The sequence below is a fragment of the Microcaecilia unicolor genome, chromosome 3, assembly GCF_901765095.1.
Source record: "Microcaecilia unicolor chromosome 3, aMicUni1.1, whole genome shotgun sequence".
In the NCBI taxonomy this organism is placed as follows: Eukaryota; Metazoa; Chordata; class Amphibia; order Gymnophiona; family Siphonopidae; genus Microcaecilia; species Microcaecilia unicolor.
The window spans coordinates 74,524,486-74,538,882 of record NC_044033.1 but is presented as its reverse complement, the minus strand read 5'-3'; the positions used below and the strand labels follow the sequence as shown (position 1 = coordinate 74,538,882).

Below are 14,397 nucleotides of genomic sequence, written 5' to 3'. Positions count from 1 at the left end.
TTCATTGGTTATTGTAATGGTCATGAGACGACTCTTCTTTCTATTTTATTCTTTCATATTACATTTGCTTTATTTTTATACTGTATTTGTTTTAGATTTTAATTACGTATTTATTACTTTACGATTGTTTTTAGATTCCTGATGCAGGCCCTTGTGGCTGAAACACGATTTGTGTCGAGTCTCTTGAAGATTAAACTTTGCAGCACCCTTGGTGTGGATCGTCTTTTTTTTGTTTTTTGGTCACCTCAGCTGTTTGTTTTATACTATCAACTAGTTAACAAGACATTTTTCAGAGTAGCAAGTCATCAACATCTCTGCACTCCCCACTGTGCAAAGAAGAAAAGAGCTGAAGGATCTAGTCAACAGTATAAACTTCAAGAGACTATGTACACAATGTCAAAGCGTTCTGAGAGTGGTCTCTGGCAGCAAATTGAAAACCCAGGTCATCAAATCATATGAAATTCCTTTTACAGGTAGTCGTCTGCATTCAGGGCTAAATTCACTAAAGGTTCCAATGCAAAAAATATCACCTGCAGTAAATAATGCATGTTAATGCACGTCAGCACATGCTAACATGGTACTGCACTTTAGTAAATCTAGCTCTGTTTCTCAAGTCTAGTTTTATTAAACTATAAATGGGATAAGATTAATGAAATTCAGCAGATGTTGAAAAACGTTTCACTCATCTGTACCCCTACAGCTGATTTGATATTCTGCATACTCAAGGGCAAAAATTGTGAAAACTTAAATTTCTCTTTTAGTTTTTCCCTTTTAAGGAAAAACAAATGCTTACATATTCCCTTAAGAAAAAAAAAAATGCTTATATATTCCCTTAAGCTATCTATATTAAAAACTAGAAACTAAAAAGATTAAGACTCAATATTCAACCGAAGCTGGTCGGCGCTTTTATAAAACACTGTCAGCAGTGAATTAAATCCACAGGCAATATTCAGGCTGATATCTGGACAGCTAACCAGATAAAATCAAAACAGGCTTTCTGCTAGTTATCCGGTTAATGGAATGAATATTCCTGCTAACCAAACACTGTAATTCTGGGGACCATCTTTGCACTATGCTGGCACTATTCAGACAGCATTGGGCTGGATAAGACCACTGAATTCGCCAAAAGGCTCCGATCAGCAGCACTTATCCAGGGAGCAGAAGCTGCTACCCAATAAGTGCTTTGGAATATTAGGCCCCATGGCTTTTGCACTTAAATGAATCACTCTGCAAAATTCTATTCTTGTTTTCCTTTTGAAAAAGGTACACAAATTGCATAGACAACTCCTGAGATCAAAGGGCGTTTTAAGTCTGAAACATGTTTCTCAAGATATAAAACGGAAAAAAAAGAGCTGTGTAAAAGAAATAATTGAAGCGGTTCTTTTGCCAATTTTTGGAAAATGCCTTGTACTTTCCACTCCAACACTTTACTTTTCATCAGACATCCACAAAAGGAAAGCTGACTCTCAGCTAATAAAGAACATACTTATTGGTAGATGGACTGGTCTCTTCAGTAGTATTCTCCGAGTTTGCATTATCCAATTCGCCTGTAACATCTAGAAAGAAGGAGAGTACTGAAACACTGAACTGAAAAATGAGAAGTGGGTGTATTTTAGTATGGCCTGACCTATGAATCCCTTGCTCTAACATGAACTGTCTATGAGCAGCTTCACTCATTCCTACCATCGTCTCCTATATTTTCCAACTGAATTGGAAAAGAATGGTTACTTTCCTAGGGTATGTAACTCTTTTTCTATATCAAAAATTTTTTTTAAATTGTAAACTGCCTTGAAGCACTTTGATGGGCATTTTCAATATGACATCTAAGTTCGACTTTGGATGCTTTAATAAAAACATCCAGAATCCAAGTGGCGAATATAATGATTTTCGAAACAGGAAAACGTCCAAGTTTTTTTTCCCGAAAATGGCCAGGTGTTTTTGTGCTCTGTGCATTTATCTTTTTGGTCCATTTTCGGGAAAAAAATAAGTCCAAGTGAAAAACGCACAAAATCAAGCCACTGGGATGCAGGAGTCAGCATCCTTAGTAGACTGGCCACATAAAGCTCCCAGGGATACATCTCACCATTACCCCCTTATATTGTACGGTGGGCCCTCTAACAAAACTCACCAAAAACCTACTATACCCAACTATACACCATTACAACAGCCCTTATAGCTGCATGTGTCACCTATATGTGGGTACAGTAGGTTTTTGTTGGGTTTTGGGGGGGGCTCACCATACAATATAAGGAGGTAAGGGTGAGATGTATCCCTGGGAGCTTTCATGTGAAGGCAGGTTCCACCACAAGTGTAACAGAATGGGTTATGGGCCTGGGTCCCCTTCTCCACAGTGCATTGTACTGACTACTAGGCAACTTCATGGACCTGATTGCTGCTCTAATAGGATTGACCACAACATTTGAGGTTGTCATAGAGGCTGGTATGTACTGCTTTTTTCACATCTTTGGGGAGTGGGAGGGGGGTCAGTGACTACAGGGAGAGTAAGGTGGGTTGCTCACATGGTAATTTAGAGCACTTTTTTGTGGCTTAGTCATGATTAAAACAGGTCTAGCTTAAAATGTCTTAATTAAAGTTCTGAACGTTTGCTTTTATTCCATTATAGCAGAAAAACATTCAAGTGTTAGGAATGTCCTAATCCTGCCCCAACACACCCCTTTGTGATTTGGATGCACTGCAGATAATTTGCATAGATAAACATCTGCAAAACAGGTTTCAAAAATAGCGATTGGAAGATTTGGGCAAGCAAAATGTACAAATGCTGCTTTATGACACTTTTTTAAACGTTTTTCTCTTTCAAAAATTAGCCCATTTGTGTAATTTGGTGGTATATCAAAGCTCCATTAAATAAAATAAATCCTAGCAGCACAATGTAATTGTTGAAAATGCTGCTGTTACATCCAGACCCAGAAGTAGCATTTTGTGTAATATCTGGATGGTGATGACAATTTACAAAGTGATTTTACATTGGTAAAATGCATATTACCCTCAGTTTTCTGAACATTGCTCGTCTTCAAGATGGCTAGAAGTCAATGTGCACATATTTAGCTGCCTTGAAAAGTGTTGTTCCTGGAGGCATGTTTAGGTGTAAGAGGAAAAGTACATTTTCAGCTCTATATGTGTACTTTCCAGAAAAAAAAAAAATCTACATCAGAAAAGGCAAATACAAGCGACCAAGTGTAGAGCCGAGGAGTAGTCTAGTAGTTTAAATCTGAGTAGTCTAGAAGTTTGAATCCTGGATTCTCTAATTGTGCTTCTCTCACAGATACTCTTTGTGACTATGGACATGTTACTTCACCCTCTGCTGCTTCAGGTACAAACAGACTGTAAGTCCTTTTGAGAAACGGAAACACCTACTGTATCTGAATGGTAACTCGAGGCAAGTTACAAACAGATAAATAGATTGTAATGCGACAAATTTCAAAGTGAAAGCCTGCATTTTCATTTTCAGTAATGACACAAAACCCATGGCTAATAAGTATGAACAAATTTAATTTGAAAACTGCCCCTTAAGTGTACCACATTTTATGCATACAAAATGATTGTTATTAAAATCAAGAATGGTCTTCAGAAAACCAGAAGTGAATTACATACAAAGGGAGCAGAGTCAACTTTCTGGGGTTTGAACTCAAGACAGAGGATAAAGAGTTCACAATGGTCTTATTTCTCACAGTGCCTTAAATACACTTATCATAGGCTACCATGACAACAGATTAAAAAAATAAATGTAGTTTTACAGTTACCAAGCTAATTAATAAATTCAAAAGGAGGGAGGGGGAGGATACAAGGGGATTGATGTAATGGAGAAAATGCAAGGATGTAATGCGTTGTTTAAGTTGGATTGATGGATAGAATTGGAGTCTGTGGACTCAAACTGTTGCTATTTTGACTGTTTAATAAAAATAAAAAAATCAAAAAAAAAAATCAAAAGGAGGGGTGGTTAATCTTCCCGATTTAACAACTGTGGGTGTCATATTCAAAAAGCCACCTGATTTCATGCTCCTCTCCCAACTATATAGCCTATATACCTTTTATTCTGAATCTGTTTTAATACAGATTACGAATTTTAATCTATTAGTGCTTGTACAACAGGCTTTGCTTTATGGATGTCTAAAAAAGAACTAGAGTTTTTTTTATACAAATACTGTCACATTCTGGGATAAGAAATTAACTCTGGTCTTTCCACTGCTTGTTAGATGTCTCTCCTATAGCCTAAATTTAATATCCCAGAAAAGAAAATTCTAACCTGTGTTTTAATAATGATAGGTATGGGCATGCCTCACGTCATTTTGGATAGAAGTGCATTTCTGCATTACTGTGCACTGAGATCCGGTCTGGAAAGATACGGTGATGTGAAAAAGTTTTTTTCCCTCCGCCTGATTTCCCCTATAATTGTATATATGTCACACTGAATGATTTCTGATCATTCAACAAAATGTAGTATTAGACAAATGGAACCTGAATAAACACCACCAGTGCCTGTTTTTTTTGTATGGAAAAAAATGTGCTGGTAATCATGCAGAACCAACTTTAGGGGGCAGGGTACAGGGGAACCAAGGTTTTTTTCAGCCGGTACAGTGTATGCAGCAATGTAACCCAGAACAGCTCTATCTAGAGCATAGCTGCCTCTGAAACTGAGGGCCACAGGTTTGAGGCTGGCTGGTGCACCAATGGAAGAAAAAAAGAAAAACCAAACTGGAAGATTTTGAGTAAGAAATGTAATGGGTTGAATAGGATATTTTTGGAAGGCAGGGAAAAAAACAGCCTTGCATAACAGAGTATTTAAATTATTACTTCATTTAAGGAACAAAGTTAACCAACACCCATATCACTCATAAGAAAAAGTAACTGCCCCCTTTGTTACTCAAATTGATCAAATTTAATTGATAATTAGATTCAGCTGATTGAACACTGACAGACTTGATTGCAGCTAGCCCTGAATCTAACCCTCACTCTATATTGAGCCATATCAGGAGAATGAGATAGTACCACAACGTTTCTATGCCACGATCAAAGGAAATTCTAGAAAAGAAAATAAGTTTAACTGCTCAAATACTGAGACTGAAATTAGTGAGCAGAGAAAGAAGACATATGTATGAAGTACTGCCTTCCTTCAGGGTACTCAAACCTCAATGGAACCACCCAAGACCCGTAATAAAATCAGCTCCCTGACTGGAATGCCTTAAGAAACAACTCATCTAATTCATTTGCTATAGAACAATGTTAATTGGTTTATAATTAGATTTACCTGTGCTTTCTGTATTCTGTTTCTCTACAGCGACATACACACAGTTCTGTGAAATGCCAAGGCTTGGAGGCCAAATGGGAATAGTCAAAATTCTTTGGCCTCTAGGATATCGGTCCTGCCCAGAGACCTAAACAGAAAAACATATTTGTAAAGAGAAACCTAGTAAATACCACATTAGAAACCTCTCCCAAAATGATACAACATGGGTAGGAGAACAGTATGTACACCAGGCTTGAATGTAGTGCACCATGTACATCTCAGTCCATGATCACGACCGACAACATAAGTTCACACCTCTGGGGTTACAGTTTTATGCCCAGCATCAAAACATTAATCATCAATATTCACTCTGGGATGTATGAAAAGAAAACCTTTTGCAATTCTTGTGGACTAGAGCTACTGACCCTAGCTTTTTGCCAGACCAGATTCTGCCTGATGGATCAGCTAGTTTTCAGTGAACCAGCGCTTGCTCTCAGCAATTCCATCTTGCCTCAGTCCCTCAGAGGAGGACATTGGTGTTCCAGAAAAAACCAACAACATTAAAACCCTGTTATTTACGGAGGCTTGTCGGTCTGTATGGGATGTCATGGGAACATGATAAGGATTTGTGGTGAGGCTTATAGTGAGTGATGTGTACTGTTTGCCCTCCATTGCCCCAGGTATAAAAAAAAAAAGAAAGAAAGAAAGAAAAAAACCCAAACAAAAAATACCCTTAGACTATAAGCTCACTAGGAACAGAGAAAGTAACTGTGTATAATATGTAAACTGCTTTAGTTGAATATCAAATGCATGACCCTTACCCTAATCGTTATTTCTGTACTTTACAATAAGTGGAGTCTTCTTGGATTGGCAGGACTATAAATATTTGCTAAATAAAATTAATACCACTCTCATAGTCCTCCCGTCCCCCAGCATTTTCAGGTACAGTAAGTCAAGGTATGAAATATATTTCAACAGTGCTCACATCTCCAGAACAAAATTCGCACATCTAAGCAGATTATAAATGTAGGCAGATAAATACCATATGGCCTATCCAGTCTAACCATCCATGCCATCTATTCTTCTTATCATTTTCCTTACAGATCCTATGTACTTGTCCCAAGGTCTCTGTTTTCATTTCCATCACTTCCACCAGGACACTGTTCCACGAATTCACCACCCTTTCTGTGAAAAAGTGTATCCTCAGATAAATCTATCCCCTTTCACCTTCATCCTATGCCCCCTCGTTCCAGAGCTTCCTTTCAATTGAAAGATTCACCTCCTGTGCATTAATAACATAAAAGTATTTAAGTATCTATCACATCTCCCCCCTCCCACCTTTCTTCAAAAGTATACATATTGAGATCTTTAAGTCTGCCCCCATACGCTTTATAACAAAGACCACTGACCATTTTAGTAGTCACCCTCTGGGCTGACTCCATCCTGTTTATGAAGGTGCTGTCTCCAAAATTATACACAATATTCTAAATGAGGACTCACTAGAGTCTTATACAGGGGCATCATCACCTCCTTTTTCCTACTTGGTATTCCTCTCCCGATGCAATTTAAAGAGACATTCCAAGAACTTCCACAATTTGCCCTACACACGTGAAAAGCAATTCTATAAGTACCAACAGCACACCTAGTATACTGAATAACAGTACTTATGTGCGCAATTAGCACAAGTGCACTTAAATCGCTTAGGGGGGGATTCTATAAAGCGTGCTCAAAATGTGTGTTAAATGCTACTCTACAAAGGGCATGTGTGCTTTATAGAATCACATGTAGCTCTGATTCCTGCATTGGACTTTGGGTGCCAGACTTACGCCTGTTGAAACCTGATGTAAATGCTGGTGGCTCAAGTTAGGCGCACTGAGGCAGTATACTATTTATGTATTGCATTTTTATCCCATATTTTCCCACCGTAAGGAAGGTTCAATGTGGCTTACATATTGCTAAAAAGGCGGTTACAAAATTTAGATTTGTAGAAGTCTAGTACATAATACAGAAGTACAATAAACGCTTAGGTTGATTTATTAGCATATTGTGAGAGAGGTTAATATTATTGTTACTTTTCTTGATGTAAGCTGGTGTGGGATTAGGCAGATCCAGTGGGGAAAGACGTCTTCAAAAGATGGGTTTTCAGTTTTTTTTCTGAATTGTAGGTAGTTTTCCATGAGTTACTATAACTACAGGCGTAAGTCTTTGTAACACCTATGGCCCCCACTTAGCAAGTGCACAGGCAGATACATGTGCAAATTTAAATAAACGCCAATTAACATCAATAATTGGTTGTCAGCACCCAATTATTGAAGGTTAAGAGCTCATTAACCAATTATTTCACACACCCATCTCGGCAGCACGCACAAATTTGGGCGCCATACACAGAATCCGGGGATTAGTGCGCATCTTTCAGCGGTATACACATGGGGGAGGGTTATGAGAGTGGTATTAATGTTATTTAGCAAACATTTATAATCCATCAATCTAAGGAGACTCCACTCATGGAAAAGTACAGAAATACTAAACCACTGCATGATTACCAAAATCCACTCCTTATAGAATTCAGCCGTGCGTGTTGCATGGTCAACCACGGTGTGCCCACTTAAGCCGGCATGCTTTTGGCATGCCAATGTGACTATGTGCTAGTACTCTATAATGGCACAGACACTCTTAAGCTGTTATAGAACTGGTACTAAGTGCGCCCCCTAGTGGTGCTAATTTGTAGAACTGCCACCAAAGCTGCTTGCTTATTTATAAAAAGCAAGTCAGGTGTTTTATAAAAAGCAAGTCAGGTGTTCCGAGACAGAAAATAAGAGGATTCCAGATCAGACAGTGCTACTCAGACATTTATGCCATTCAGTGTGCAACATTTACACATCTAGATTAGCTGCAGAAACTGGACACTAGATTCCACTTCCAAGCAACTGCTAAATTAATTCTTGAAACGTTTTGAAAACATGGGGACTAGAAAAATATTGTAGGAGCTAAGGCAAATTTTATTTTTAAGCCTTTAATGGTTTTTTTTTTTGCTATTATTTTTTTTGCTTCTCATCTCTTCCCCTCCCCTCGTTTCCCCCCCCCCCCCACTTCTAACCTCTCTTCTGTCACCCACTGAAGCTATCTCTTTAGGTTCCTTTCTTCCTCTCCAACCTGTCTTCTGGCTAGACAAGGACAGCCTAGACTGCAGGGCTCTTTTCTAGACCAGGGTCTGCTTTCAGGAATGGGCCTTCCTGTGGCAGTGGGTGGCTCCTCATAACGGCAACTCTTCCTCTTCGGCCTCCTATAGCAGTATTTTATCTCCCCAGCTGGCTGCAGCAGCAGTACATGGGCCCAAATGGCAGCATGCGCAATGTGACAACTACCCAAGCACTCTCGCTATTTCCACCTCTTTTACTTATAAATTATACTTATTTTGGAACAGATACCCCTCCTTTTTTTTTTTTTTTTTTTTTTACAAATCCTTCCTAGAACACAATTCTTCAGTGGTACTGAAAAACAAACCCAACAACACATATACTCCATCAGCAATGTTCTCTGCATTCTTTGCAGGGTGTGATAATTCTTGCTTGTACCAATAAAATGAGAACTTTCAAGTGACTTATGATGTGGGACCTCTGGGGTCATTGGACCAGAATTATGGAGTAAACTGCCCACTGAGTTAAGACTAGAATCTAGCCTTATAGTATTCAGAAAGAAATTAAAGACATTTCTCCTCCTCTGTGTACGACGATTAAGTTACAATCGATTATGATTCAAATCTGTAGCATATGGATCCATTCTTTTCTTGTAGTTTTATAATTTGTAAACCATTTTGAATGGTATGTTTTACAAAACATACACCATCCATCACTAAGAGGAGGCATCACAAACTACTAATGAAGTAGCCTTCAGGACTAAGATGGCTACTAACAATGTGCTGAGGAGTGTTAAAAGAACACGATATGCTCACTATAGCAACTAAAATGTTGTGTGTTACTTTGATATAATTAACCAAGTAATATTCAGACCATGGCGACCAGCTCCTGAAGTTATCCAGGTGCCAGTGATATTCAGGTCCAGTACACAGACAGTAGTCCTAAACTTGCCCAGACAACTTTGGGAACTGCTCTGACTCCACCCTCTGACTGCCCCTGTACTAACTAGTCAGAGGAGATACGCAGTAGCACTAACCAGGTAAGTGCCGCTGAATATCAACCCCTAAATTTGTAGACTGCCTGAGCCTTATCAAAAATTTAGCCTCCAAATAATACCTGATGAGGAATAAATTGAACACATGGCCACCTCTTCCTCTATGTCAGTGCTTCTCAAATCAGTGTGCCCTGGGAAAGTTCTTCCTGTATCGTTCTACTGGCAGTTCCGGTATGATGCTCCCCCTGCCTGGACCCATATGTTAAATCTATTGGACAGTACCCCAAATCTCCTGCTTGCTGCTCCAGCCCTTCCTCTCTCTTTCCTCTAAAGTGCGTGTGCATACACCATCATGTGTTCTAATACATAGTAATTTGGAATGGTGCATAGAGGAGGCTGGCTCCCCGCTAATGACCCACCTGCCAATCCAGCCATTGCTGTGCTGAGCCCTTACTGAGGCCCCGAGACTGCTGCAAGTAAGGATTAGAAGTATGCAAATAAGAGCCCTTCTGGGCCTTCCCAAACAGATGTTGGTAAGGGGGGGGGGAGGGAGTAAGACAGGGCAGAGAGATGCTGGACAATGAGGAGAGAGAGTGAGCAGCAGATACTTGACCATATAGTAGGGAGGGGGAGATTAGAAAGGGAAGAGCAGAGTAGACACTAGACAGCTGGTGTGGAGATGGCTGGGAAAGAGAACATAGCTGCCATAATGCATAACAGTAAGTACAGCTCACAGGGCGAACGCAACTAGAAATTCTTGTCCGTGAAGAAAAGTTTTTTACTCATGTCAACCTGGATCTTTCAGGGGACTAAGGACAGGAATAGGAAGCTTACAAAGCAGCCGAAAATGGCACAATGAGCCTCTACTCCACGCACTAACACCTGTCTTCCTGTTTAGCTCTCTTCACCCCCTTACCCCCAATCTTCTGCCTGGCATTCAGGACTCTTCTACAATATGCTCTGTTTTTTTGAGAGCAGATACTGCCCAGGCGAATGAGGTGTTTTTTTCCTTGGTGCTGATTTTTTATTTGGCCCCTCCCCCACCTCCCTACTCTTGTCCTCTCGAAAATATGCCTATGGCTCCATCCTAGATGTCCGGTGCTTAAAGGACTTGGGATCCAGCTAGATGGGCAGACTGAGTCCTTTTTTAAAGGCATATTCAGACAATGATGATCTTTGAGTAAAGTGAATTCTGGAAAGAGGAAAATGCTTTTTAAAGGGGAGCACAATAAGAATGACATGGTACTGCTGCTTTTGCTGGCTGGGGATTAGGGAGAGAAAACCTAGGCTTGGGAAAATAGAATGCAGCGAGAGAGAGAAGACCAGTTATTGGGAAGGAGGGAGAGAAAAAAATGACTTGGGAATGGGAAGAAAGAGACGACCCAAAATGGAAGGCAAGATAAAAGGAACAGATATATTGCGAAAGCAGCTGTGATTATGAAAAAAGTGTGTGTGTGTGGGGGGGGGGGGGGGGGGGGGGGGTTGAGGACCCAGAGGCTGATGCACAAAGGTCCCCAATAACATCCACTCACTATTTCCACCTTGGTAAAAATTACCGAGGCAGAAATAGCGAGAGAGATTCAAAACAAAATCACATGCAAATGAGCTGCATGGACTTTTACGTAGGGAAAGTGCCAGGGCATGTGTAAAACAGCCAAATGGCTACTCCAGACCTCCTGTAGAAAACTGGCTGTGCATTGCTCGGAATGTACGTTTACATACTGATTTTAGCTCACTGTAATTTTTTAGCATAAGCTTCACTTCATGTTATCTGCTACGGTGAACTGAAAAGGGCTCACAGAAGCCTTTTGTGTATTACTCACCAACTACTTTGCATGCTAAACTGGCTAGAATCGGTCAAAATCACATGTTGCAGTCCTGGTATGCTTTGTGCATCAGCCCCCCAGTGTTTTCTTTTGGAAAGAGGAGGAGGGGGGAGGAGCAGGAAAGAATTCGAGGAAATGTAAGATGAAAGGAATGAGGAATACAGAAAGGACAGCGAGTTAAGTGTAAAGAAGAAATGAAGAAAGAAAAGCAGTCAGGAAGACAAAAGGGGAAAAGACAAGAGACTCAAGGGAAAAACAGGACTGAAAGCACTAAAATATCCATTCTGAAAGGAGACAAAGGAAGGAAAGAAGAATACCAGGGAGAGAAATAAAGGAAGAGAGAAAAGGTCAAAGGGCAGAAGAGAAAATCAGCCAGGGAAGCAAGCCAGAGACACCAAAGAGTGCAAACCTGTTAATGTTTCATCAGTGTAGAAAATCCTGGGACCCAGCTCAAAGTCACAGTTCCTAAATAGACTACAGGACTTCATACACTGTGACCAATTGGATTGCGTTGGCTAATTTGACTTTTCTGTTGCATAATTTGTTTTCTTAGGTTTCCGCAGCTGATATCATGATCATTGCAACTGTCCAGGAAAATAAAACCGACATTTCCGCCATCATGCTGGGGCTTTCTTCCTTTTGGGCAGACCATAGATTCTGTAGGTTAGGTGGTTGCCTCACTTCAGACTGGATATTTCCTCTGTCTCAATGGGAAGTGGCATTGTTTATCCAATTTGTTACTTCTCTGTGAATTTTCCAGAGAGGGTTGTTGTTAGGTAGCAATATGCACATGTCTCCCCACTCAACCCGGACAGCTGCAATGATCAAGTTGGTTGTAAACAGGATACACAAAGCACCAATACCCTTGAGAAATGCTGTCTAATTCACTCAAAAATGTTTCAATTTGATTCACTCATACGAATTGGTTTTCAATTTGATTCAATCCAGCTTTACTGAAATATAGGGGCCCATAGCCTCAGACCTATGATAATATTATAACAGAGTAACACAAACAGGCAGCAGCAACTGAACATTTTAAACATTCAAGAAAGCATTTGTGATGACAGGTTAAACTGCACCAGCCTCTACTTCTCTAAAATGTCTACATAATTGTTGTTCAGTATTAAAATTAAGTTCAAAACACACTCCACCACCATCACAAAAAAGGGCCCTTAGGAAATTTAAAAATACTCCTGCCATAAAGCTGCTTCCTTCACCCAAACAGCAGACAAACAAAAGCAGCTCAATGACATTTTTTCTTAAAAAAAAATCATTAACACAGAACAAAAAACAAACACACACACACAAAAAAAAACCCATGTAAGGACTGGATAAATGAATTAAAACAACTGCCCTTAATATGTAATAGTTGGTAGCAGCCTGAGCCAACAGATTTATTTTCCACTGAACATAATTAACTTTGTATGAATTTAGTGACTAATAGGAGCAAGTTCCCATATGCCATCTTTTGTAGGCTCAGAAAAAAAAAAAAAAGACGTTAAATGCTCCCAGGTTTCAACCTAAGTATTTTTTTAAATTGTACTTATAAATAGTAAGTCTGATTGTTAAGCACACCTGATTCTCATAACATGATGGCCCTTTTGTAGGAGAAAACATCTCTACACGAACACAGGGAGTCCCTATAACCAGCCCCTCCAAATGACACAATGATTTAAAATTTAGAACTAAATTACTACTCTTACTGAAGAAACCAATACTTCCTATGTGTACATCTGTATAGTGCACAAGCCGGTATGTTTGAAAATATAAGTTAGATCAATTAAAACTGCTACTAGCAATAAAGAACAACAACATGGATAGAGCATAGGCTTGCTTGCTTTGTTTTGTGTTAACAGGGATGACGACTGCGCGGAGGAGAGGGAAAGGGAGACACAACTAATTGAGACTCTCCATTGGCGCAAGTTTTCAATCAAACCTCCTTGCATTGGCAGCTTGGAACGGCTGACGGTCCCACCCCCCTGTTAGTTCCTGTTCTGGGGAAGAGTTGGCAGCCTGCGCCAAAGCGAATGCTACATACCTGTAGAAGGTATTCTCCGAGGACAGCAGGCTGATTGTTCTCACTGATGGGTGACGTCCACGGCAGCCCCTCCAATCGGAAACTTCACTAGCAAAGTCCTTTGCTAGCCCTCGCGCGCCCGCGCGCACCGCGCATGCGCGGCCGTCTTCCCGCCCGAAACCGGCTCGAGCCGGCCAGTCCAGTATGTAGCAAGACAATACACTTCAAGGGAAGACACAACTCCAAAGGGGAGGCGGGCGGGTTTGTGAGAACAATCAGCCTGCTGTCCTCGGAGAATACCTTCTACAGGTATGTAGCATTCGCTTTCTCCGAGGACAAGCAGGCTGCTTGTTCTCACTGATGGGGTATCCCTAGCCCCCAGGCTCACTCAAAACAACAACATTGGTCAATTGGGCCTCGCAACGGCGAGGACATAACTGAGATTGACCTAAAAAATTTACCAACTAACTGAGAGTGTAGCCTGGAACAGAACAAACAGGGCCCTCGGGGGGTGGAGTTGGATCCTAAAGCCCAAACAGGTTCTGAAGAACTGACTGCCCGAACCGACTGTCGCGTCGGGTATCCTGCTGCAGGCAGTAATGGGATGTGAATGTGTGGACAGAAGACCACGTCGCAGCTTTGCAAATTTCCTCCATGGTGGCTGACTTCAAGTGGGCTACCGACGCTGCCATGGCTCTAACATTATGAGCCGTGACATGACCCTCAAGAGCCAGCCCAGCCTGGGCGTAAGTGAAGGAAATGCAATCTGCTAGCCAATTGGATATGGTGCGTTTCCCTACAGCCACTCCCCTCTTGTTGGGATCAAAAGAAACAAACAATTGGGCGGACTGTCTGTGGGGCTGTGTCCGCTCCAGATAGAAGGCCAATGCTCTCTTGCAGTCCAATGTGTGCAGCTGACGTTCAGCAGGGCAGGAATGAGGACGGGGAAAGAATGTTGGCAAGACAATTGACTGGTTCAGATGGAACTCCGACACAACCTTTGGCAGAAACTTAGGGTGAGTGCGGAGGACTACTCTGTTGTGATGAAATTTGGTGTAAGGGGCCTGGGCTACCAGGGCCTGAAGCTCACTGACTCTACGAGCCGAGGTAACTGCCACCAAGAAAATGACCTTCCAGGTCAAGTACTTCGGATGGCAGGAATTCAGTGGCTCGAAAGG

The 14,397-nt window shown here is 41.0% G+C and overlaps 1 protein-coding gene across 1 annotated transcript in view; it reads right to left on the bottom strand.

Annotated features, from left to right (window-relative positions):
* ANGEL2 (angel homolog 2) overlaps nucleotides 1–14,397 on the bottom strand; it is a 66,926-nt gene that overhangs the window by 25,501 nt on the left and 27,028 nt on the right. Inside the window, exons 6-7 of the mRNA XM_030196046.1 lie at nucleotides 5,267–5,393; nucleotides 1,487–1,556 (exon numbers count right to left, since the gene is read on the bottom strand). Of these exons, the coding sequence (XP_030051906.1) occupies nucleotides 1,487–1,556; nucleotides 5,267–5,393 (197 nt within the window). The remainder of the gene's footprint in view (nucleotides 1–1,486; nucleotides 1,557–5,266; nucleotides 5,394–14,397) is intronic.